The following is a 27,731-nucleotide window of genomic DNA, read 5'->3' as shown; positions in this document are numbered from 1 at the left end:
CGTTGAATTTCGACAGGGAGATGGGTTTGTAGGAGGGATGCCAATGGGAGCTTTTGCAGGCCCTCAGATAGCGGAGATTTACTGTCTATGGATTTTTTAGGTAAGTTGAGATTGAAAGGGGTGCCGAAGACAGGTGGAGGTATTGGGCTTGGTGAAGTGTTAGGTTGGCTTTGAGCGGCTAGTGGGGGTTGATTGGAGTTATTTGAAGTTGACGGATTTGGCTGTAGGCATTGAATTTTGGCTTGTAGGACTACCAGCAGCTATCGTACTTCTGCCGCTTGCTGAGACACGGGCATTGCCCTTTGACTTGCAGCGAAGGCTGTTGCAAGCCTATCCCCCTCTTGCTGGGCCTGCTGTAGCAAGCCTAATCTGGTGTTAGGTTAGGATTGACCTACTCACCTTCGCCCGTGGGTTGATCCGCTGCCACGGCCTCCTCTTCTTCGCTATCTTGAGGCTCAGGAGTGTTGGCATATGTGCTACGGGTGGTGCGCCTCGGTCTCCCTCGTGTGGATGCCTCCCCTTGAGCTCGAGCGGAGGTTTTTCTTTTTGCTAGAATTATGGGGTTTGTGCTTGGCCTACCACGGTGGGCGCCAATGTTGGGAAATGGACCCGACAATGGTGGTGTAGTCAGGCGATCAGACTTTCTCAACGGTAAGAGGAGAGGGACCTTTGGCGATGCCCGAACGCCCAGACGTGATGAGCACAGTTACCAAGACAAATGTACTTAGGGTTTCGAACCCTATGGCCAACCTGCTTTATTGGGGATCGAGTCCCGGTTTTATAGGGCGGTATTACATGTGAGCTTCTTTACATTTATGACCTCTGACAGCTGGCGAATATTCCTAAATATCCTGGACACGCCCCTAATCCATCGAAGGGCACTCTCATCCTTCTACGTGAGCAACCGCCTTCCTCCTTGGGTCCTTGTCGTGTGCCAAGGCCCAAGGAAAGCCCTTTCAGTCACGGCCGCCTTCCTTCCTTGGCGGCACCGCCTTCCCGCCGTAGGCCTCTCAGTGATAGAGGAACGTGGAGGTACTTCTTGCCTTCGTTGTGCATCTTCATGCCTCCGTTCGCCTCTCAGTGACAGAGGAACATGGAGGTATTTCTTGCCTTCGGTGTGCATCTTCATGCCTCCGTTCGACTATCAGTGACAGAGGAACATGGAGGTACTTCTTGCCTTCGGCGTGCATCTTCATGCCTCCGTTCCATGGTCCTGCTTTCCCTCCATGGAGGTACTTCTTGCCTTCGGCGTGCATCTTCATGCCTCCGTTCCATGGTCCTGCTTTCCCTCCTCCCGAGCCTTCGCGGTTGCTTTTGACCTCGCCGTGCCGCTTGAGGCCTTCGCATGCAGGTCCTCCACGCGAAGGCTCGAGTCTGTATCTCTGCTGTCTTTCATCAAAAAGAGCTCGTTAGTGTTCCGAAATTGGGGGACCTTCGGGGCCAGGCCTCAGCGTCCCAACACTACGGGAGTCATCAGTCGAAGGAAACAGGCTGGTGTGCGAGGACTGGAGCACGTATGTCCGCAATATCTCAGCATCGTTGCAGTTTGCAGAGTAAACAATGGCCTGATGTCGGCGGCTATGCATTTCTCAGCATCGTTGCAGAGTACGGGAGATGAATGGAATGGAAGGCGTTACACCGAGTCGTCTCGAGACGCACTCACGCACATGTGCGGGGCTGCGCTTGATCGACAGGGCACTTCTGGTCGATCCAGTGGAGACGGCAAATTGGGTAACTTGTCCAACTTGAACCGCTGCTCGTGCTCGGTCCATCCGTACGCATGCCTTGTCCATGAACTGATCTTCTTCATCTTTCTTTTATCCAAAAGGGGTATGGATGCACAGATCCTGTCAGTTCAATCACAAGCGATTACGCTGTTTTGATCGAGCACCAGCCGGCAAAATTAAACTAGCATGTCCAAAAGTGACTGTGAATATGTGAAAGTTTGATTTCAGATAACTCTAGAAATTCGGCCAAAGTTTAAAAAGTTTTGCAATTAAATCTTTACTATCCAATTATCTTAAGTTTATAAGTACAAACAATATGATATAAAATAAATAAATGATCAAAGTGTAATTTATAAGACTATGTCATGTCAAACTATTTCTTATAAAAAGGAATGGAGGGAGTAATCAATTGCGACAATGTTATTGCAAAGCATCATACGCAACGATGATATCCTTAGACGTACTAACAAATAATTGACAATATTGATTGAGCTATCATGATGTGCGTGCCATAGCATGGATAAGTGTTTCATGTCTGCGTGTGTACCATTGTAATGTATACATTCATGAACTCTGTATATATATATGTATAATTTGGATTCGGATTCAAACGGTCCGATTTCTATTCGTACTTGATAAATTCGGCTTTGTATCCATATCCATTTTAAAATATGGATATAAATGTAAAAAGTGTGTTATCTCATTTGAAGCCGACCGAATTCCATCCCTAGGCGAGGACACGAGGCTCTGGGGAGTCAGGGACGGCGGCTGCTGGCTGGAGGGTCTCGAGGAGAGGTGATGAACAGCTGTGGAGCGAGGGTTTTATACCTAGGTCAGGTTAGGTGGGCTATTGGGTCACTAACTGCTGGTGGGTTTAGTTTGTTTCGGGCCTCCAATGGGGATACGCGGGCGAATACAGAATCCGCCCAGGGTGTGTGTGTGTGTGTGTGTGTAGGGAGAGACAGACCCGAATCCGCCCCCATCAGGTCCAGAAACCATGGGTCCTTAACCCAAATCTGCCCCACTGCCAGCCCTAGATCTGATTGGTATTAGTACCAGTTCCAAACCCAGTTCAATCTTGGTTTTGAAACCAGTACCAGCAATCCGAGACTAAAAGTCTTGATCTTTAGTACTGGTTTATACAACCGGCCCATACGCAACACGTGCAGGCGACCACTTTAGTACCGGTTGGTGTTACCATCCGGTACGAAAGGATCTTTTTTCCAAATTAATTCTTTATTGCTGCTGTTTATTTATGCAGCGCTGCTATATGTACCCTATTGCGTACCACGTACACAATTGGCATTACATATATATAATTGGCATTACATATATATAATTGGAATTATGTGAGAGCTAGGAGGGATTGGGGAAGATAGGGGAAGAACAGCTGAGAACAGGAAGGAGTAGCGACGAAGGCACGATGGCCAGATTAGTTTTAGGAATATTGTTGATAATTTCATACATGCCCTCTCTCTCGCAGCCTCTCAGACTATAAGAATACATCACTTGGACCACATTGGGCCAGACACTCGGACGCTGGGCCTGCGTACTCTTGTGGGCTTGGGCGCGGACGGCTCCTGGGTGACGGACGCACCATCAGCTTCTTCAGGATCTGCCTCTGCAGGTGTGGCCGTCAGGTTGTTGACATTCCCCGGCTCTTCAGAACCAGCATACATGCCGGTGCGCGAGGAAACTGTTGGCGCAGGGACGTCAGCGGCTCCCAGGTAGCGAGCTCGGGCGGCATCTGAGACCATTGGATGAGGCCTTGTTCAGTAGGACGCTCACCCATGGACCATCGACGCTGCAACACTGAGTGGTACCTAGTAACATGCAAATCAGAGACAGGAACAGGTGAAACCTGCTGACGCCCAGGGGAGCTCTTCAGCTGTGAGACATGGAACACCGGATGAATAGCGGCCTGCGGAGGGAGTTCCAATTTATAAGCAACTTGGCCAATCTTCTGCAACACCTTGAAGGGCCCACAGAACTTGAATGACAGTTTGTTATTTGCTCAGCGAGCCAAAGACGACTGAACGTACGGCTATAGCTTAAGGAAAACCATGGCGCCGACCTGGATGGAGCGTTCAGATCGCCCGTTATCTGCTTGACGCTTCATCCGACTTGGGCATGGCACAAATGTTGCTCGATCTGAGAATGCTTGAGCTCCCGATCTTCTAACCATTGGTGGAGTTCGGGTACTGGAGCCGCATCAGCAAGATCATAGCCCAGGTGGCGGGGAGGGAACCCATACAGCACCTCAAATGGCGAACGCCCAAGGGCAGAATGTGTAGAAGTGTTGAACCAATACTCTGCCAAGGACAACCACTTGCTCCATGTGGCCGGACAGGCATGAACGAAACAACGCAGGAATGTTTCAACGCACTGATTGACTCGCTCAGTCTGTCCATCCGTCTGCGGGTGGTAGAAGGAACTGAACTGCAACTCAGAGCCGGCAGATTTGAACAATAGCTGCCAGAGCTTACTGGTGAAAATGCGGTCCCGATCGAAAATGATAGACTTGGGCATACCGTGCAGGCAATAAATGTGTTCCATGAACAAGCGGGCTACTGAGGCTGCCATAAACAGATGCTTCGAAGGAACAAAATGAGAAAACATGGAAAACTTGTCAACAACCACCCAAATAGCGTTGAAGGAACTAGACTGCGGAAGCCCTTCGATGAAGTCCATAGTTATAACCTCAAAGGAAGCAGAAGGCACGGGCAAAGGCTGAAGCAAGCCAGGAGAACGAGCACGGTCGGGCTTAGCTTGGAGGCATACCTCGCAGGACTGCACAAAGGTCCAGACATCAACCTTCATTCCAGGCCAAAAGAACAAGCGCTTGATCCTGGAGTAGGTAACAGGGGCACCAGAATGGCAGCCAATCGGGCTGGCATGGAGAGCCAGGAGAATCTGGGACTGCACAGGCTTGTTAGCGCCTAGCCAGATACGACCCTTGTAGCGGATGACACCCTGTACAAGGGAGAAGGGTGGACGTGCATCTAGTTGAACTGCGAGCTGAGAAAGCAAGGTCACAGCTTCAGGATCAGAGTTATAGCCATCAACCACTGCAGCCAGCCAAGAATGTTGTACAGATGACAGAGCATGAAGTATATCCGGGTGACTGCGGTGGGAAAGAGCGTCAGCAGTCGCATTGTCGGCGCCCTTCTTGTAAATGATCTTGTATTGCAGGCCGAGGAGGCGAGCGAATACCTTCTGTTGCCAGGCCGTATGAAGTCGTTGCTCATTGAGGTGAACCAGGCTGCAGTGATCTTTATGAATGAAGAACTCAGCTTGCATTAAGTAATGGCGCCAATGATCGACGGCCATGAGTATCGCCAAGTATTCCTTCTCGTACGCAGAGAGGTCCTGATTCCTGGGGCTAAGAGATTTACTGAGGAAAGCCAGTGGGTGACCATTCTACTGCAGCACGGCGCCAATGCCAGTTCCAGAAGCATCGGTCTCAATGTGGAAAGGCAGAGACAAGTCAGGTATCGCCAGCATGGGTGCTGAGCACAGCACCTGTTTTAGCAAGGCGAAGGCATGCTGATGATCATTGGTCCATATAAATAGCTGATCCTTCTTGAGCAAGTCAGTGAGTGGCTTAGTGATCACTCCAAAATATCGGACAAATTTCCGGTAGTACCCGGCTAAGCCCAGAAATTCCCGAAGATCGTGAACAGATGTAGGAACTGGCCAGTCAGCTACAGCTGGAATCTTGGCAGGGTCCGTGGACAGTCCAGCACCGCTAATGATATGCCCCAAATAGTGAATAGACTCTCGAGCAAAGCTGCATTTAGAAAGCTTCAACTGCCACTGATCTTGCCGAAGCCATTGGAATACTTGACACAGATGAGTGACATGATCCTCCAAGGTTGGGCTGTAAACTAAGATGTCATCGAAGAAGACAATCACAAACTTCCGCAACCCAGGCGCCAGAGTAACGTTCATGGCTCCTTGGAAGGTGCCCGGGGCGCCCGTGAGGCCAAACGCCATTGACTCGAAACTCATATTGGCCCAAGTGAGTTTGGAACGCAGTCTTGTACTCCTCACCCGGCTGGAGGAGGATCTGGTGAAAGCCAGCGCGCAAATCCAGTGTTGAAAACCACTTGGCGTTGGCCAACTCATCCATCAACTGATCGAAATCCGGCACTGGAAATTTGGATTTTTTGGTTAAGGCATTAAGATGGCGGAAGTCGACACAGAAGCGATATGACCCGTCCTCCTTGTGGACAAGCAATACAGGGGATGAGAAGGAACTGGAGCTTTGTTGAATCAGCCCTTGGGACAGCATATCCTGGACTTGGCGCTCAATTTCATCTTTCAATTTGGGAGGGTATCGGTATGGACTGATGTACACTGGCTGGGCACCATCAATGAGCGGAATCTCATGGTTACATGCTCGGGATGGTGGTAAGGAAGTGGGAGGTCTGAACAAGTCATCAAACTCATCGAGTAGACCTTGAATTGCCAAAGGTAGAGCTGGAGGGCTAGAAGGAGTGGCTGCACTGACGCTGACCGATTCCACTTGAAGGAGCATATGGTCAGGGGAATCCGGAAGCAATCCTTGCCGCACCTGTGTCTGTCCATCATAAGGAATCGCTAGCCATTTGTGTCGCCAGTGAACCTGCATCGGGCTGAAAGATTCCAGCCAATCCATCCCCACGATAACATCAAACATGGCTAAAGATAGAACCCTGAAATCCGACTGAAAAGAACACAGCCCGACGGACCAGCAAACCTGATGGAGCAACTGAGAACTGTGCAAGATACCTCCTCCAGCAATCTGAACTGCAGCAGTCAAGGGTACAGAATCAACTGACTGAAGCTGGGCAACCAATTCTGTGTTGATAAAAGAGGAAGAGCTGCCTGAATCGACCAATATCTGCACAGGAATGTCACCAATTGATCCCAGTAACCGAATGGTGCAGGAGGCTGGAACACCAGTAACTGCGGCTTTGGAAAAGGCCAAGCATAGTTGTTCAGCTGGCACTGGTTCGTCAGAATCTTCAGTCAGGCTCGTCATCATCATCGAAATAAAATTCCCAAAGAGCCTGTACAGCATGAAGCACTTCGGGTGCACACTGATGATCTTTAGACCACTTGGCATTGCACTTATAGCAGAGCCCCAATGCACGCCGGTAAGACTTGATGGCGGCGAGCTTGGCGTCAGCAGGGGGCGTGGTGGCCGTCGTGGTAGGAGCCGGCTTGTCATGGTGAGCCGGAGCGGGCAACAACGGCATTGCGCACGGTGCTAGCGGAGGCCGGGTAGAAGATGACCATTCACCAGTGCAGGACGCCCTTGCTGAATGCGCAGGTCATGCCTGTAACAGAGCAATTGTGCAAGCAGTATCCAAGTTTAGAGGATGCAACACTAGAACAATAGATTTGATGTCTTGGCGAAGACCATCAATAAAGCGCATGGTAAAGTACATGGGGTCTGTATTGGAAGAATAGGACGACAGCTGATCGACCAATTCAGTGAACTTAGTAACGTACTTGGCGACAGTGGAAGTTTGTTTGACGTGGGAGAGCTGCCGGATTAGCGGCTCTTTTTGGTCACAGTCAAAACGGTCATGGAGGAGACGACAAAAGCCTTGCCAGTCAGAGAGATTGAGCTTGGGTTCGATAGATTGGAACCAGCGAGCTGCAGCCCCATCTAAATGATGCTTAGCGACACGGATCCACATGAACTCGGCGACGCCATACAGGTCGAAGTAGTTTTCAGACAGGGAACGCCAGTGGCGAGGATTATCCCCATCGAATCGAGGAAAGGATAGTTTAGGAAGACGGCCAGTAGCTTGGTTTGCGTTGGTGTTGGCAGCAACGAGGGTTCCATGGGGACGGGGCGGTGTGGGAGCGGGAGGAGGTGGGAGCGGTGGTGGGCGAGGAGGAACCGTGACCGGGGGTGGGTGTGGAAAATCGAAAGCGGCTAAATCAGGACGATGAGGAGCGGAAGAGCACGTACCCTTGGCCGGACGTGCGTCCAGGTCGTGACGACCCCGGAGGCCACATCCCGTGTAGTCGTGTTGACGCGGTGCCCGTGGGGCCGATCGGCGGTGAGCCCGGCAGACGAGTGCACGGCTGCCGAAGTTGGGGACGGAAGTATCCCGGGCTGGTGCGACATTGTGTCGAACACCGCGCGGTCACACTTGACGCCGAGTTTCTGGACTTGCAATCGGACATCATCCAGGAGACCCTCCACGCCGGGACGGCCAGGCAGCGAGATCCGCGGCCGTGGACTCGAGCGCCGCCACCCGCGCGTCGCGTTCGTCCTTGATCTGCGTGACGCGGATGGCCTCCAGCTAGGAGATCCGCTGAGAGTAGTCAGCGTCGCGGTCGACGTAGCTCGCCTCGAGGGAAGCGAGACGTTGCTCGACGGCTGCGGCCACGGGATCGACGCGGATCGACTCCAGCTCGGAAACGCGGCGCTCCAGCGCGTCGGAGGAGGAGTGGGCGGCTTCCAGGGCCGCGAGGCGCGAATCGACCGCCATAGAGCGTTCCGCGAACTGGCGGTCCCGGTCAGTGAAGCGACGGTCTAGCTCGTCGAACCTGGAGTTCATGGTGTCCAGGTTGAGTTGGAGGTTGGGATCCATAGCTCCGAGAGATTGCTGGAGCCGAGTGAAGTGGGGGTGGGGGGGGAAGGAAATCTAGGGTCGGAAACGAGATATCTGATACCAATTGTGAGAGCCAGGAGGAGGGATTGGGGAAGAACAGGAAGGAGGAGGGACGAAGGCACGATGGCCAGATTAGTTAGTTTTAGGAATATTTTTGATAATTTCATGCATGCCCTCTCTCTAGCAGCCTCTCAGACTATAAGAATACATCACTTGGGCCACATTGGGCCAGACACTCGGACGCTGGGCCTGCGTACTCTTGTGGGCTTGGGCGCAGACGGCTCCTGGGTGACGGACGCGCCATCAGCTTCTTCAGGATCTGCCTCTGCAGGTGTGGCCGTCAGGTTGCTGACAAATTACTTGTATACAATTAAGGGCATTACATATATATAATTGGTATTACTTATGTACAATATATACAATTGGAATTACTTATATTTTAACATTTACTATTTTGTTCAAGGAAACTCTTGTCGTGCATGAAAAATGTGTCCATCATAGTGGAATTCTCCTGTCCGACTTGACCTCGTCCATCATAAATCCCATGAGCTGTTCTTGAATTGCCTTAATCGTATCCAGCGGGAGGAGTTCTTCCTTCATCTTCATCTTCTGTCATTTCCAAAATTGTGAATATATTAAAGCAACACTTCAACACAATGAGAAAAGAATAAATTATATATGAATGTTGTTTACGTACTTGGATATCGGCACGCGTCACTTTGTCACTTACAAAATTGTGAATGAAATCAAAAACGGAATATCCGCATTATAGTTATTAGTTATTCCCCAGTTTATATACATGCAATGCAAACTACCAAAACAATTTGAGCTCTAATGAATGTCACTAGTAGAGAAACGATATTTGATCCAGCTCGAAATTTGGCTTTAATCCCGGTATTTTTCGCGTCCGGGACTAGAGAGACCTTTAGTCCCGGTTTGTAGCTCCAACCGGGACTAAAGGTCCCTGCCCAACGGCTACTGCGGCAGGCTTTTGCTGCAGGGGACCTTTAGTCCCGGTTGGAGCTACCAACCGGAACTAAAGGTTAACTTTTACTCCCGGTTGGTACCTCCGACCGGGAGTAAAAGTCCCCTCCCGGCTAGAGGCTCCGTCCGGGACTAGAAAGGGACCTTTAGTCCCGGTTTCTGTCCCCAACCGGGACTAAAGGTCCCCTCCTATATAGCCCTTCTTCCTCCCCGAGCCCGAGCCACTTCGAGCTCAGTGTTCTTGCTTCATCGCCGGCCTCTCTTCTTCCTCATCGCCGGTAATCACAAGATTTCTTCATTTCCTCCATCGATTCTTCGGTTCTAAAGGTTACCAACTTTATACTCTCATGTTTCATCAGTAGCATATCTCATTTTGTGGACTAGATATATGTGGTTTTTTATGGTGAATTTTTTTATTTGTAAGCCATTTAATCTCAAAATCACTTTAAAGTTTGCATATTTGGATGAAGGAATGTTAAAGTAGTTATTCAAAACTAGTATTCAGCTTTCATTTCTAGCATGCATAGCACACTTCATGGTTTAGAGATATAGAGAATTTTAGAGTTTTTTTAATTTTATTTGTTTATAAAATGAGAAATTTATATTATATTAAAAATGAGTATAGAGAGTAGATGTCAACTGCTTCCGGGTCCTTGACCTCTTATCGGGTTCCAAAGTGACTAAGGCCAGACCTCCCTCTCATTGCATGCGGCAAGTGTGAGGAGAAGATTGTGATAGAGTACCGCGTGAGGAAGGAGTGTACCAAGAAGGGCCGTATCTTCTACAAGTGTCCGGATCACAATGTGAGTTATTTTGTCGCATTTGATGATTATGGTTAATTTATACTTATTTTCATGATGATTGTGATTAAAGTTCTAATTTTTTGTTTTAATTTCAGTGGGATGGCACTGGATGTTCAGGCTTGTACTAGAAGGAAGAGTATGTTGAACACGTGCAAAACTCTCTTGCACAGGCGGCTACGGCGGCTGATGAGGCAGTGATCCTGTGGAAGAAGCCCATAGATGTTGAACAAACGCATAATCTGTCTATTTTAGTTGGGATTGGTCGCGAAATCCATATACTGCTGAAGTGCATTTTAGCTTTAGTTTTTTTAGTGGTAGTTGGTATTATCTACATTGTAGCGAGACTTTCATAAATTAATACCTTGTGTGGTGGCATGCATGTCGTATAATTAACTAATTATGTTCTAGGTTTTAATATGGTATGTATGTCATGTAATGCAGATGAACCGGCATTGGATGTACAATACTGATCGCCGCTCCCAAGAGTTCATTGAGGGCGTGTATTCTTTCTTACGTGTGGCCGAGGCAAACAAACACGATGGTTTCATGTGCTGCCCATGTGCCATATGTAAGAATTTGAAGGAATATGCTAGCTCAAGGAGTCTTCATTCACACTAGTTGAAGTCGGGTTTCATGGCAAACTATATTTGTTGGACGAAGCACGGAGAACCAGGGTTGTAAGGGAAGAAGGTGAAGAAGAATAATGGGATGATGATGACATTATTGCTGAATATGGTGCCTTCAATGAGACTACAATGGAGGAAGCTGAAGAAGAGATAGTGGCAGAAGATGAGCCCGCTGATGACCTTGATCAGGCCATTCATGACGCACAAAGAGAATGCGAAAGTAAAAAGGAGAAGATCAAGTTCGAGCGTATGCTAGAGGATCACAAGAAATTGCTATACCCAACTTGTGATGCAGGATAGAAAAAGTTGGGTACCACACTAGAATTGCTGCAATAGAAGGCAAAGAATGGTGTATCTGACAAGGGATTTGGGGAGTTACTGAAAATCCAAAAAAAGATGCTTTCGAAGGATAACGAATTGCTCGTCACTACGTACGAAGCAAAACCGGTAGTCTGCCCTTTGGGATTAGAAATCCAGAAGATACATGCATGTCCTAATGACTGCATCCTCTACCGTGGCGAGGAGTATGAGAAGTTAGATGCATGTCCAGTATGTCATGCATCGCGGTATAAGATCAGGCGAGATGACCCTGGTGATGTTGAGGGCGAACGTCCCACGAAGAAAATCCCTGCCAAGATTATGTGGTATGCTCCTATAATACCACGCTTAAAACGTCTGTTCATAAACAAAGACCATGCAAAGTTATTGCGATGGCACAAAGAAGACCGTAAGGTAGATAATATGTTGAGACACTCTGCCGATGGGTCTCAGTGGAGAGCAAATGATAGAGAATTCTCGGAGTTTGCAAATGACGCAAGAAACTTAAGGTTTGCTTTAAGTACGGATGGTATGAATCCTTTTGGGGAGCAGAGCAGTAGTCATAGCACTTGGCCTGTTACTCTATGTATCTACAACCTTCCTCCCTGGTTATGCATGAAGCGTAAGTTTATTATGATGCCAGTGCTCATCCAAGGCCCAAGGCAACCTGGCAACGACATCGATGTGTACCTGAGGCCACTAGTTGAAGAACTTCTACTTTTGTGGAACAGACTAGGTGTACGTGTGTGGGATGAGCACAAACAGGAGCACTTTGACCTGCGAGCATTGTTGTTCGTAATAATCAATGATTGGACTACTCTAAGTAATCTTTCAGGACAATCAAACAAGGGATATAATGCATGCACGCACTGTTTCAATGACATTAAAGGTATATTCTTGAAAAAATGTCGATAGGTCGTGTACCTTGGCCATCATCGATTTCTTCCTACGAATCACCCCCTAAGAAAGAAAGGCAAGCATTTTAAAGGTAAGGCATTCCACCAGACCAAGCTAGGCAACCGAACTGGTGAGGATGTACTCAATATGGTCAAGGATGTGAAAGTAGTATTTGGAAAGGCAGCAGCTAACCTGTTCCGAGCGACGCCGACAGTCACGCACCCATGTGGAAGAAGAAGTCCATATTTTGGGAACTATCCTATTGGCAAGTCCTAGAGGTCCGTAGCGCGATCGACGTGATGCACCTGATGAAGAATCTTTGTGTGAACCTGCTAGGCTTCATGGGTGTGTATGGGAAGCCTAAGGACACACTTGAAGCACGACAAGACCTGTGATGTTTGAAAGAATGAGACAACCTACATCCAGAGAAGACAGATGATGGACGCCATTACTTAAGTCCTGCCAGCTACACTCTTAGCAAAGAAGAGAAGGAAAGCATGTTTGAATGCCTAGCAAGCATCAAGGTACCATCTGGATTCTCCTCGAATATAAAGGGTATAATAAATGTGCCAGAGAAGAAATTCCTAAACTTAAAATCCCATGACTGCCACGTGCTCATGACGCAATTGCTTACAGTTGCATTAAGAGGAATTCTACCTCCAAATGTACGTCTAGCCACCGTGAAGCTATGTGCATTCCTCAATGCAATTTCTCAGAAGGCAATCGATCCAATGGATCTAGCTAAACTATAGAATGATGTGGTTCAATGTCTTGTCAGCTTTGAGTTGGTGTTCCCTCCTTCCTTCTTTAATATCATGACACACCTCCTAGTTCACCTAGTCAAGGAGATTAGCATTCTCGGTCCTGTGTTCCTGCACAACATGTTCCCCTTTGAGAGGTTCATGGGAGTCCTAAAGAAATATGTTCACAACCGTGCTCGGCCAGAAGGAAGCATCGCCAAGGGCTATGGAACAGAGGAGGTCATTGAGTTTTGTGTTGACTTTATTTCTGACCTTGACCCGATTGGTGTTCCTAAATCGCGACATGAGGGGAGACTAAGTGGAAAGGGGACACTAGGGAAGAAAACATATATTGGTATGCAGGACAATTATTTTAATAAAGCACACTACACAGTTCTGCAAAACTCCTTCTTGGTGGATCCGTATATCAAAACACATAAAGAGTTGCTCCGATCCGAGTTTCTAGGGAAGTCTAAAGCTTGGATTACGCGTCAGCACATGAAAACTTTCAGCGACTGGTTGCGAAAAGAATGTCCGGGTGATGAGAGTATTGATGAGCAACTATATTTGTTGACTAGGCAGCCATCGTGGCATATCCTCACATAGAAAGGATACGAGATAAATGGGAATACATTTTACACAGTAGCCCAAGATAAAAGGAGCACCAACCAAAATAGTGGTGTCCTCATAGATGCCACCGACCCTAATGGAAATAAGCAAACATATTATGGCCGCATAGAGGAGATATGGGAACTAAACTATGCACCTACTTTCAAGGTACCTTTGTTCAAGTGCCAATGGGTAAAGGCAACTGGAGGCGGGGTGCAGTCGACAACCAGTATGGAATGACAACCGTGGACCTCAACAATATTGGGTACAAAGACGAACCATTCGTCCTTACCAAGGATGTGAATCAGGTGTTCTATGTCAAGGACATGTCTACAAAACCGAAGAGAGAGAAAAACAACAACGACCCAATCAATGAGCCAAAGCGCCACATAGTTCTTTTAGGGAAAAGAAACATCATTGGAATTGAAGACAAGTCAGACATATCAGAAGATTATGAAAAGGATGACCAAATTCTACCCTTCACAGTGAAAAAAGACCCAAGCATTCAGCTAAATGATAAGGACACTCCATGGTTATGGCGCAATTATAACCAAGGGATATACGTTAAGAAGAAGTTCACTACTGTGCCCACTTGATATATATAGTGTATTCATATTTCTGTCGTGTATTCATATTTTCTACCATTTAAATGAATTTTCTGCTTGACGGTGGATTTCCTATGGAGAATGTGTGATGAAAAAACAAATGATCAACGTCAATAAGATGTGAAAACTAATTTCCTGTTGAAAAGCAATAGTTTTAATGATTTTAATTAAGTAGTACATTTTTGCATGGTGAAAATTATGATTATTATTTACACTATGCTAAATATTTATACGGTAAAACAAAAGAGTTTAGGTTACAGATTTTTCTTATGTACAATAATGCAAAACCAGGTCCCGGAATTCTTTTTGTATTTTTTTTGCTAATATTTTATTTACTAGGCAATTAACAACTCTCTGCATATTTATATAAAAGAAATATATAAAAAAGAAAAAACTTCTACAAACTAGCGGGAAGCCAAACTGCAGCCCACCTTTACTCCCGGGTGAACCAACCACTCGGGACTAAAGGTCAGACCTTTAGTCCCGGTTCTAACAATCACCCGAGACTAAAGAACCTTTAGTCCCGGTTCTAACCATCACCCGGGACTACTAAAGATGGGCTGCATTTTCAAGGCCCGCCAAAATCCCCTTTACTCCTAGGTCGTGGCTACATCTGGGACTAAAGGTCAGAATTTTAGTCCTGGTTCTAACCATCATCCGGGACTAAAGAACCTTTAGTCCTGGTTCTAACCATCACCCGGGACTACAGGTCCCCCTTTATAAACCACGCCCTTCTCCTTTAGTTCTCTTCCTCTCTGTCTCCGCCGCCTTCTTCTCCAACCGGATCCAGTAGCCGAAGCCTTCTTCTCCGTCGCCTCATCTTCTCCAACCGGATCCAGCAGCGCCGCCGCACCCACCGGCCCCACGTGCACGCACGCTTCTTCTTCGGCCGGCCAGCGCATGCCTCGCGTCGTCCTCGTCCCCGGCCCACCTCGCCCCTAAGCGATTAAAGGTTCTTCGAGGTGTTTATCTCCTCCAATTCATCCCCTTCTTCATCCTCCTCTCCGTGCTATGTTTGAACTTTGAAGCCCTCGTTCTTGTGTTAGATCCGTGAGACGCAGTCTTCTCCAAGATCCGCGGCAGGCCACAACATCTGTATTACAGCACGTCTTCTCCAGGTTTGGCCCGGTCTCCCTCTTCCTCTGCACTCTCTTGCTGCTGTATGGCCAACTCGTTGATCAGTGCTGTTGCTCAATGAATGTATCGCTTCGATTTGGTGCTAGCTAGTAGCCTTGGCGCATACTTCTGTTTATATGTTAGGCTCCTTGGTGCTAGAATGTGGGCGACAAACTTGCTGCTGTATGGCACTGGATACGTTACGACCACCTCCTGCCCCGATTGTCCGTTGGTAGATTTGCTTTCATTGGAGTTGACACGTCGTGGCGTGGCGTGGTCCACTGCCCGCGCACACCGCCACCGGGAGTCAGAGAAGGCAGGCACCCGCCGGTGCAGGCTGCCTAGGGCGGCTGGTGTCGAGTCATGCCGTGGACGCGGGCCTTCGCTGCGTCCTTCGCTGCACGCTACACGTGACTACATTCTGTTGGGATTCTGTATGCCGTCATCTCAGCTCCATCTTGTGTTTGTTGCATTTTTCGTTTCGACTTCACCACTCAACAGTCGCCAGTAACCAGTGTTGGCTCGACAATAACACGATCATTCCATGCGGATGTTGTACCGTGTGCCTGACACAATTCCCATCACCATTGGATCACAAGTCCAAAGAGAGCAGTAGGGTTTTGCACATTTGAGAGAGGATGGCAGTCCAAGCTCTTCATCTCAGATGGTTTCTATAGCACTAAATATTCTATCATGTAAATAAAAAATCTATTAGAGCAACTCCAACAGCTTGGCTAAAATTAGTTGACAAATTCCATTATTTAGCCATTTTGTAAAATAGAAAACTTCTAAAAAAACGAAGAGATCTACAATAGCTTTGTTTCATTATATATGGCCATAGTTATATATACAGAATATTACATTAAAGCATTACAGAGTGCTAGCTTGTTAGGTAGTAATATTATACGATTAGTAGGATATGGAGTCTAGGCTCTGTGAGATGCAGTACGGTGTACAAATGGATGGGCAGCCATATTTACCATCGGCCTGTAATGAAACAGATTATTACTGTTTTTAGTAAAGTCTAAGTCTCTAACATGTTTTTTGGCTGCAGGAGCTGGACCTCGCGTTTGACACCTTGGATGTGAGCCACCGCCGCCACCATATATAATCCGTTTATGATGGATTAATTGTTCCAAGCTTTTTGTAATCGGATGGATGCGTGTGCCGAGCCCTCATGCCGGCAATCTTGTAATGCGATTTTGCGCTGAGCCATCGAGCTCAGTGGAGCACGAGCACAGCCTGGTGTCTCATCATTTTCTCCTTTTTGCGCGGTAGCTTATGACGATGCCGGCCCCTAGATCCAAGACGTTCGACGGCGTCCGTGACATTGTAGTAGCAGGGCATGTAGTTCTCGTACTTGGGCGGGCATACCTCCGCCTCCTTGGCACGGACTAGTTAGAAAATTGTAGAAAATCCGTACTAGTTGAACTTGCGAACCATGTTCATCTTGGCTAGCATGTTCTCTGCCGAGCGGTAACGGACATCAAGGAGGAGCTTTGATTCTATGAGGGAGAGCGGGAATGGTCGTGGAAGACCATGTTACCTTCCTCGTAGAATCGGAGCTCTTCCATGGCCAAGTACGGTGCAGTCCGGTGGAGAAATGCCTGCCGAGATGATCACGTAAGCAAGGTCAACTAATACGGAAGCTTACGTGATCTTAGAAGATGTGTGAGGTCATGAGAGCGTATGTTTTTTCTCAATTTTGTCGAGCAGGTCACTTAGAATTAATTTTTCCATGAAACGCCCGCGAGCTCGCCGATGTTGAGTAGGTCACTTAGAATTAATTTTTCCATGAAATGAAATACTTAGAAATCATGCCTTTTATTTTTTAGAATTAATTTTTTGATGAAATGAAAAACTTAGAAAATAGTTAGAAAATTGTAGAAAATCCGTACTAGTTGATCACGTAGGCGGACCGTGTTCATCTCGGCTAGCATGTTCTCTGCCGAGCGGTAATGGACATCAAGGAGGAGCTTTGATTCTACGAGGGAGAGCGGAAACGGTTGTGGAAGACCGTGTTCCCTTCCTCGTAGAATTGGAGCTCTTCCGTGGCCAAGTACGGTGCTGTCCGGTGGAGAAATGTTCGCCGAGATGATCACGTAAGCAAGGTCAACTAGTACGGATGGTTATTTATTTAAACATGTTTTTGAGCTAGAATTTGATGGATATTTGATAGATATAGTTTTTATTTTTTATAGATATATCTAGTGGTATAAAATCTAGATGGCTGCCCTGAGAGACAACATGGATGAAGAAATGATGGATATTATCAACACCGGCACTCAATTGGCCGATGGTGACCAGCAGGATATAGATGACGGGAGTCAATACCTGGCTCTTGAAGATAACCAAGAAAAATATTGTGCAAGAAAACACTGGCGAGGTATATATATTTATATATATATTTGAATATTATATATATATATTTGAATATCTATCATCTATTATGTGTACACATGATATTTATTTATTCTTTTTTATACGTAGCCCTCTGGATCGACGACCACAGTGGCGAAAAGCAAAAATATTCGAGGTCCAAAAAAACCATTGGAGGGGCGCTACATAATATCGGAATTCAATATTGAGATAGGCGAACCACTTGGTCTACATGCAAGGAAATTCGTGCAACACTGTGGTGCCTTGTAAGGGACAGACTTCCGATCAGTGCCCGTGAATGGAAGCAAAAGATCAACGAGCCTCATGTTAGTTTTGTCTCTGATCTTGATAAGAATTTAATTTGGGATGATATCCTTCAACATTTCACGTTGCGAGCGGATGATTATGATGCTATCAACGATGATGAATTGAAGGAACTAGTTCGAAAGTGGGCTATGAAGAAGAAGGCCACACAATTTCAGACTTGGAAGAAATCCCTATACACGAAATACGTCAAGAAGAACCTAACGCCCAATTTCAATACTAGTGGCCCGCTCGCGAAGTTGAGGCCCTACTGGAATGATTTTGTATAGTACAAGACATCGGAAGAGGGTGAGGAACGGGTGAGAAGGAACCAAGAGAATGCCCGACAGAAGGTATACCACCATGGCATGGGATCAGGTGGCTATGCGACTGCCATTCCTAAGTGGGAAAAAATGGAAACGGACATTCTTGCCAAGGGTATCACACCAGAATCACTCAATTGGCCCAAATGCGCAAAGAATTGGTTTTTCACTCATGGGGGAAGACTGGACCTAGAGACCGGGAAGCTGGTTCATGGTCCAAAACTCGAAAGAGCAACACAAAGATTTTCTTATGCTCTACAAGCTAAAGCTATTGGTGCGTTCAGGCCCAATAGAGAGAAGGATGAACTGACGTATGCCATCGGGACTGCTGAACATAGTGGCCGAATGAGAGGTTTAGGACAGAACATTTCTTGGGAGTATGGTTTCCCTAACGATAGAGATACCTATTCCAAAAGGGAATGCCACAATCATGGTGGTTCTTAGTGTTTTTTCTCCTCCAGATCCTACCAAGACACCAAGAATCCATGGGGCAATAATACCACCTGTATATGTTAGCGTCTCAGTGGATAGAGTTAATAAAGGTTTTAGTGATCTGGCTCTTGACATTCCAGGAGGTGATGGGGAGAAGACTCTAGGAGAAGCAGAGAAGACATTCATACTATGGCGCAAGCGCTACATCATTATTCCTGGGGTCTCTAGTCCACCACCGCTTCCTCAACTGCCAGACAATAGGTGCGGACAAAAGTGAACGAAACAATTTTTTAATTAATTTTCTATTGACATGCATGATTAATAATAACAATTTCTTATATCTAATTATTCTTTTTTGTACTCACACAGCAGGGCCTTCGCCAACCTAAGTCCAATTATTCAATCTCCAGATCATCATAGTGCTCCGGGCAATGATTATGCAACGCCGCCACCGCCACCACCTCCAAGGAGGTCTCCAATGCCTCCAAGAAGGTATCCAATGGCTGCCCCGCCTCCCTTCATGACCAAGAAGCAGCCAGCTCCTAAGAGGTCCGCCCCGCAAACGAAGCCATTGGCCCACCAGCCGGCAAAGAAGAAAGCCTCCTCTAATCCAGTTATTCCCCAAAAACTGGCTTACGAGAAAAGTGAAAAGGAATTAAATGCTGCAGTACAAAAAGATGTGAGTAGTTTCTTCAAAAAAGTAAGAAAGCAACGAGAAGCGAGGGAGAACCCGGAGAAACCATACTTCTACCTACCTCTAGATCTTCTAAGAAAGAAGGTGGACCAGAAAAAGCGGGAATCTCAAAAGACCCTGCCAAAATCGGACTAGGACCGCTCTCTCACCAAGTCATTTGAGGCGAAGTAGAAAAAGACTAGAGCAGGGAAAAGTGTTGCACAACTCGGACAACAATCGCAACAATCAGTGCCCCCTCTTGTCATTCGTAATGAATATGGTTCAAACTTAGACGTACTGGACATCGATTTTGAGGACCTGGCTCGGTTTTACGAGGATACCGGTTTGGACCTTGCCCAAGTGCTCGCTGAAGGACCATCTACTCCGAAAGTGGATCCTTAGAAGAAATTTGAACATGGAAAGAGTCTATACAACCCTGAGGCCTTAGGTGAACTGGATACGCAAATGTACCTGCTAAACAAGTGGTACATGGCGGCGTGTGAACGGCGAGAGATGTTTGTTTCTGTCAGAGTTAGAAACCAACATTACTTCCTTGGCGATGACATTATATATGTCGAGTTTTCAGAATTACACCAACTATGCCACCTAGACTCTCTCGACAAAAGTCTCATTAGTTGCTATTGTCTGTAAGTGTGATTATTTTTCTACTATTAAAATGTATATATAAAGCTACATGTATATATATAAATTATATATCCTCACACTATATTTTTATATATGCAGATATGAGATGACAAAACTCAGAAAGAGAAAGGATAATGATGTTGGTTTCGTTGATCCAAATGTTGTATTCAAATACCCTAATCCCCCGCCTCAATGGAAAGCTGAACTCGAGAAAAATCTCATGAGGTTCTTAGTGAACCAACAAAACAAGGACATACTCTTCCCCTACAACTTCAAGTGAGTGTTAAATAATTAATGTCGATCATATGGACATTTGTTCAGTTATTTTCTTACTAGCTAAGCTATCTCCCACATATATATATGTTGACTCTAGTTAATGTGTTAACACTGGATTTTGGTCGACTTTGGAGGATGACAGGTGGACCCGCATGCGGGAAGAAGGATATTCGGCAAACAAAACGAGCGGTCGGCTAAATGCTTGTGCAGTCGGTTACTTCAAAAGGTGGTGACTCCATTCGGGAAAGCAGAAGATGGCAGACAAAGCCGATCGAAAAGATGAAAGTTGTAATAATAAAGGACTCTGAGAGTTTAGGGCAAGGAATCGTAGTTTCCAAGTTTGTTTAAGAGTTTCTTTGTAAATCGTAGTCTTTTAGGACTCGTGTTTTGTCTAGGGTATAAATATTGACCCTCGACCATTGTAATAGGGGTTCACAACCAAATCAATACAACCGGCCCCATGCCAACTTTCGAGTCCTTTTGTCGTGTCGTCGAGTTCTTCGAGAGGAGTCATCGATCCGTCGACCTCCGTAAGTTCCGACAACCTTGTTATCATGTTTAGTATCATGCGGTGGATTTAGACGTGATGCAAGTAGTCTTGTTTGTTTTCAATGATCGTGCGGCGGATCTTTGCTTGACAATCAAGAAGTCTTTGCTTATGCTTTGTTTATGAGTAGATACCGTGCGGCAGGCGTTTGCTCAATATGCTTAGTGAAAGCAAGACAGTTATCGGCTCTATTAGATACGGCAAAATCTAAATAGATTCATTAAGTTATCTTGTGTTGCATGTTTTAAATATTTTATATATTTGTAACACACTTCTGCCCAATCTAGATTGATATTGTTTGGCCCTCTCTTATGGTTTTATTTGTGCTTCAATGATCATTGCTTTCATATTACCTTTGCAAATAGATAACATGCTCATAATGGCTGAATTATTTTAATCTAGATTGTCACATGTCGTGGGTTCATGCATGTTAATTACGTTTAAGCTTTAACGAAACTAGGTGTCGTGCGGCAGATGCAGGTTTTAGATTAGTTTAATCGTGTTTATTTGCATGTTCCTTCTTCATGGACCCCAACTCGGCTGGACTGCTGAGCTTGGTTATGCATTAACTCATAATTAATTTCACTTGTTCAAACATGTCTTCCCATGCACATGCATTCGGCAATCGGATCTTTACGTGTGTTCATCTTACGATTAGCTGAATGGTTTATAAACTTGTTGGCAGACAGCTTCCTATAGCTGTATGTCGTTGTAAGTGGCTTCAGGGCCGTATATATGGAACTATCTGGTCTCACCCGACATGTTCTGGTTTGGCATTTAACTGTTTTATCCCTTGTTAGGTTTTTTCAGGTCAAACTGACTGGCATGTTTCCGGATCACGAAGCACCCGGGCACCCGATTGAAGCCACGCTTTCCGGCTTGCTGTGTGTGAGGCATAGTGCGTCACATTTTGTGTCAACACACTTTTTGGCACACCCAGTGGGACAATCTGTTAGTTCAAGATGGCGTCTGAGATCAACAATGATCATGTTCTGGATGTGAGCATGGCAGAATTACCAGATAATTACAGGGATTTAGTGCTACAAGCATGTGAGCAATACCAACGGAAGTGTTTGATGTCTTTTTTCCAAAAACAAGGGCAACAAAGTGTTTCAAAAGCAGTCAATGCTAAGGGTTCTTCTTCCACATCAAACTGATTACACTGAAGAGGAGGATGCTCAGAAGATGGCAGCCCTGGTTTATAAAGCTATGGGAGAAACCATGACAAACCATCACACAGCTTTTCTGAATACCTTTCGGGCAATCATGATCAGTACTTTTGGTCTAATGGTTGATAAATACTTTGAAGAAAATGTTGGCCCACTCAGTGGACCGACACTTTTCAATGTTCCAAAGCATCAAGAGAAGCCTGTTGGAAAAGAAGGAGCATCGACTTCAAATATAGGTGGATTGACTCACACTGAAAAGCAATCACATCCCACCTATGGCCAGGTGACATTTGGTACCACAGGAGAAGTGCCACCTTCAGCTTATAGAGTTTCTCCAGCATCAAACAGATTGCAGAAGAATATGTATGGAGATGGGTATCAAGAATTTACTGATTACAATGCTATCAATGCTGTGCCAAATCTAGGGTATAGGAGTGTTTCAGGATTGCCTTCTGGAGTGCAAGTACAAGGAAATCAGGATTCAGGCATTGATGTTTTGATGCACAGGATGGCTGATATGATGCAGAATCAGTTCGGCTTGAAGCCAAAAAATCAATCCTATTCATACAAGTCTCCTTATCCAGAGTGGTACAACAGAATGGCGTTACCTCCAAGGGTGAAGCCTCCAACAGATTTGACCAAGTTTTCTGGTCAAGATGATACTAGTACCATAGGACACGTTAGTCGGTACTTAATGCAGCTTGGAGAAGCTGCATCAGATGAAGCTTGGAGGATTCGATATTTTCCTTTGTCTCTTACAGGACCAGCTTTCACGTGGTTCGTCTTTACCAACTCATTCCATTGGTACGTGGGCAGAGCTAGAGCAGAAGTTTCATTCATATTTCTACATGGGTACTAATGAGAAGAAGTTGGTCGATCTCATGAGTCTGAGGATGAGAACAAATGAGACACCATTGGAATATCTTCGCAGATTTAGGGAGACCAAGAATATGTGTTATTCTCTGAATTTACCAGATGATCAACTACCTGGAATAGCTATAGCAGGAATGTTGCCAAATATCAGGGAGAAGTTGTTCGGCATGGAGTTTGATGATCTTGGCCAACTTGCACAGCGTTTAGCAGCTATGAGTAATCAGGCCCAAGGATTCAGGAGAGATAATCGCTTTCAGAAGAACAATGCCACTAATGAGGTGTATCAAGGTTTTCTGGAGGAAGCGACTGAGTATATTGATGAAGATGAGATAGCTGTAGCTGAGTTGAATTGGGCAAAGGAGCCTACTCAAATTAGTCAACGCTGGTTGAAACAACAAAAGGGAACCTATGATTTTGATGTTACTAAGGCAGACAGGCTTTTTGCATTATTGATGAAGGAAGGACGCATCAAGCTGCCAGAAGGACATCCCATGCTACATCCTAAAGGAGTGAAAGACAAAAAGTATTGTGGCTTCCATAACACTAATTCTCACTCTATCAATGATTGCCGAGTGTTCAGAATATGAATCCAGAAAGCTATCCAAGAGGGACATTTGAAGTTTGATGGCAAGATGAGAATTGATGATCAGCCTTTTCCACAAAATATGATTTCTTTCTCTGTGAATATGGTCTCTGCCAATGATCTCAAAGGTAAAGGCGAGATGAAGGTGTTGACTTCTGATAGAGCAAAGAAAAGTGGTGCTGTTGACCCGGATCGGCAAGTCACCAGTAGAGAGCTGCAGCAACAAGTTCGGTTTCAGAATAGCCGAACTGAGAAAGGTCAAACTTCCAAACCCAGAGTTACATCACGTATTTTGCTAAACAAGTGGCAGAGAGAGCAAGAGAAGGAATACTATAAGAAGCAATGGTTTATGGAAGAATGTCGGAGGTATGAGGAAGAGGTATACCGAAGGGAGCAAGAAGAATACATGACAGAACAGGAGCAGTCTCATTGGGGTTGTTCATTCTTTAGGCATTGTTGGAATGAAGGCTTGAGGTTGCCTGCTAGAAATAATTGTCCAGAGTGTAGTGCTCAGTACTTCGAGTATAGGCAATCTCGAGTCAACCGCCGTCCCGTCTATGAAAGACTTGGAACAAAGGTTCCTGAAGATGATCGGCGCTTAAAAATAGATGATTTTGAGAATCAGCAAAGGAAAAGATTTGCAGGTCAAGGTTGGATTCATGATAGGGTGCATGATGAAGAAGCTGATTCCTATAGATACGTATGGCAAAAAGGACAGTGGTGTCCTCCAGGCCTGAGGAAAAGTCAGAAAAGAAGAGTTCAACGGTTGAGAAATAGGGAGTTGAAACAGGAAGTTACCGAAACAAAGCAAATATGGCGTCCTAAGAAGAAGCCTAATGGATGTGGTCCTTCGGCTAATGCTTGCATGGCTTTCTTCCTCCCATCAGAGTTTATAGCTCCCGAAAGCCAAGATGTCCAAGAAGAGGTGTACTCTGATTTTGATGAAAGTGAATGTCAGGATTTGATGGCTCAGCTTGTATTAACACAGCAGGCTGTTTTTGACAAACCAATCAAGAATTGTCACTTGAGACCACTCTATTTAAAGGGATATGTCAATGGCAAGCCTTTAACTAAGATGTTTGTTGATGGAGGGGCTGCTATCAATATCATGCCTTATACTACCTTCAGAAAGCTTGGGATGACTAATGAAGAATTGTTGAAAACTGACATGGTGCTTAGAGACTTTGCTGGCAACCCTTCCGATACCCGAGGTGCTATCCATGTCGAGCTGACTATTGGGTCGAAAACTCTGATTACTACCTTTTTTGTCATTGATGGCAAGGGGGCATATAGTCTACTCTTGGGCAGAGATTGGATCCATGCTAATTGCTGCATTCCTTCAACCATGCATCAAATTCTTATTCAATGGATTGGAGATGATGTTGAAGTTGTACATGTTGATGATTCGGTAAGTGTTGCTGCCACAGAATCTACCTACTGGGAATATGAAGGCGTCGATTGTTTCTCTGGAAAAGTGTGGAAAGAAGGTCCTGTAAATGTTTTCAGCGAGGGCCAACAGTCGATCCAAGCAATCGGCTCTCATAGTAATTTTTAATGGGAAATCCTGTCGATGGCAACAAAGGAAAGTTGGGACGTGGTTTTATGTCGGCTGATAAGTTGGAAGAAATTGATGTTGGTGATGGTTCTAAGCCAAGGCCGATGTATATTAGTGCAAAGTTAGACCCAGAATATAAATCAAAGTTGATAGATCTGTTGAAAGAGTTTAAAGATTGTTTTGCTTGGGATTACATGAAAATGCCTGGATTGGATCGTTCCATTGTTGAGCATCGATTACCCATTAAACCTGGATTTCGTCCTTACAAACAACCTCCACGGAAGATATACAAAGAGGAGGTATTGGCCGATGTGAAGAAGGAGGTTGAAAGATTAATAGAAGCAAACTTCATTCGGCCATGCAAGTATGCAGAGTGGATTTCAAATATAGTACCGGTATACAAGAAAAATGGAAAAATGAGGGTTTGCATAGATTTCAGAAATCTTAATAAGGCTACTCCCATGGATGGTTACCCAATGCCAGTTGCCGATTTACTAGTAGATGCAGCAGCAGGTTATGAAGTCATTTGTTTTATGGATGGTAATGCTGGCTATAATCAAATTTTTATGGCAATGGAAGATATTTCAAAAACAGCCTTCAGATGTCCTGGTCATATTGGTTTGTTTGAATGGATAGTCATGACATTTGGGTTAAAGAATGCCGGTGCAACTTATCAAAGAGCTATGAATTATATTTTTCACGAGCTGATCGGCAAGATTGTAGAGATCTACATCGATGATGTAGTGGTCAAGTCTAGAAATCATGAAGGACATTTAGCCGATTTAAGAAAGACTCTAGAGTGCACAAGAAAGCATGGCTTGAAGATGAATCCAAACAAATGTGCCTTTGGAGTTTCGGCTGGTGAGTTTTTGGGATTTTTAGTTCATAAAGGAGGAATTGAAGTTGGAAAAAAGAGCATGGAAGCAATAGACAAAGTTGTGCCGCCAACCAATCTCATAGAATTACAATCATTGTTAGGCAAAATCAACTTTGTAAGAAGATTCATATCCAATCTATCAGAGAGAGTTTTACCCTTTTCTCCTTTATTAAAGCTCAAGAAGGATCAAAAATTTGTATGGGGTGACATACAACAAAAGGCTTTTGATGAGATCAAGCAATATATGAAGGCACCACCTGTGCTAGTACCTCCACAACTTGACAAGCCTTTTAAGTTGTATGTGGCGGCCGATAGCCTAACGATAGGATCGGCCCTTATGCAAGAATTTGAAGGAAAAGAAAGAGTCATAGCTTATCTTAGCCGAAAGCTGCTAGACCCGGAAACAAGGTATTCGGCTACAGAAAAACTTTGCTTGTGTGTGTATTACTCATGTACCAAATTTCGGCACTATTTGTTGAATGCCGAATGTGTGGTAGTTTCTAGTTTTGATGTAATCAAACATATGCTATCAATGCCAATTTTGAATGGAAGAATTGGCAAATGGATTTTAGCATTGTCAGAATTTAATTTAAGGTACGAATCGGCAAAGGCGGTAAAGGGTCAAATTATTGCTGATTTTATTACCCAACATCAGGATCTTTCTGTTGAGGCGATAAGCATTGTGCCTTGGGCCTTGTTCTTCGATGGATCATCTTGTAACAAAAGTGGTGGTGCTGGTATTCTCTTGATTTCCCCACAAGAAAAAACTTTTGAGTATGCGGTTCCTATTGAATTTCATGTTACTAATAATCAGGCAGAGTATGAAGCGTTGCTTAGAGGGCTTCAGCTTCTTATAGAAGTAAAGGCCGTTGCTATTGAAATCTTTGGGGATTCTGAGTTGGTGATTAATCAACTGAGTGGTCAGTATGAATGCAAGAACAATATGTTAAGAGAATATTATGAGGAGTGTAGAGAACTTTTGAAGAATTTTCTGGTAGTAACCTTGCATCATATCCCTAGAGAGTACAATGAAGAAGCAAATAAGTTAGCTCAAGCTGCTTCTGGATATCGAGAGAGTCGTGAAGTTTTTGCTATAGAAGAAGGTGTTTTAAATACTGATCAAGTAGATGGTGATTGGAGATACGAAATTACCAATTATCTGAAAGGTCCATCTCAAAAAGTTTCCCGAAAACTCAGGTACAAAGCTCTCAAATTTGTGTTCCTTGATGATCAGTTATATTACAAGTCCATCGATGGAGTATTGCTCAAATGTTTAAGTTAAGAAGAGGCCAAGAAAGTGATATATGAGGTTCACGAAGGATTGTGTGGTACACACCAGTCAGCTTATCGGATGAAGTGGATAATTAGGAGAACTGGTTATTTTTGGCCGACTATGTTGGAGGATTGTTTTGAATATTACAAAGGGTGTCACAATTGTCAAAAATTCGGCAATATTCAAAAAGTTCCAGCATCTGCTATGAATCCCATAATCAAGCCTTGGCCGTTCAGAGGATGGGGTATAGATTTAATTGGTCAGATCAATCCTCCTTCTAGTAAGGGACACAAATTTGTACTCTTGGCCACGGATTATTTCACCAAGTGGGTTGAAGCTATCCCTTTGAAGAAGGTAACGTCAGAGAATATGATCAGTTTTGTTAAGGAACATATAATTCACAGATTCGGGATTCCTCAAACTATAACAACTGATCAAGGAACTCAGTTTACTTCTTCAGAATTCTGTGATTTTGCCAAAGATAATGGTCAGGCAGAAGCATCAAATAAGATTATGATTAAAATCATCCAGAAGAAGATTGATGAAAAACCAAGGAGATGGCACTTGGTTCTTAATGAAGCATTGTGGGCTTACCAAATGGCTTGTCATGGGTCCACTCAAACTTCTCCCTATGAACTGGTTTATGGGCATCATGCTGTATTACCATGGGAATTACGGTCAGGTTCAAGGCGAGTTGTGTTACAGAAAGAATTGGTAGAAGAAGATTATAAGAATCTGATGATGGATGAATTGGAAGATTTACATTTAATTCGTCTCAAGG

The 27,731-nt window shown here is 45.1% G+C and overlaps 1 protein-coding gene across 1 annotated transcript; it reads right to left on the bottom strand.

The window, feature by feature from the left end:
• Positions 1–5,147: 5,147 nt before the first annotated feature.
• On the bottom strand, positions 5,148–5,590 carry LOC136479266 (uncharacterized mitochondrial protein AtMg00860-like). Its single transcript, XM_066477191.1, has 2 exons — positions 5,571–5,590; positions 5,148–5,475 (listed from the first exon to the last, which is right to left on the bottom strand). The coding sequence occupies exons 1-2, from the start codon at positions 5,588–5,590 to the stop codon at positions 5,148–5,150; spliced, it is 348 nt and encodes a 115-aa protein (XP_066333288.1).
• Between the last annotated feature and the right edge of the window lie 22,141 nt (positions 5,591–27,731).

The sequence above is a fragment of the Miscanthus floridulus genome, chromosome 9 (assembly GCF_019320115.1).
Source record: "Miscanthus floridulus cultivar M001 chromosome 9, ASM1932011v1, whole genome shotgun sequence".
Taxonomy (NCBI): Eukaryota; Viridiplantae; Streptophyta; class Magnoliopsida; order Poales; family Poaceae; genus Miscanthus; species Miscanthus floridulus.
Note: the sequence above shows the minus strand (reverse complement) of the source record. Positions and strands in the feature narration are given on the sequence as shown.

Coding starts and splice junctions, on each gene's coding strand:
- LOC136479266 (XM_066477191.1), bottom strand. CDS start 5,590: ATGTCACTCATCTGTGTCAA. Junction 5,476..5,570: donor ATGTCACTCATCTGTGTCAA/GTATTCCAATGG, acceptor GCATATCATTAG/CGGTGCTGGACTGTCCACGG.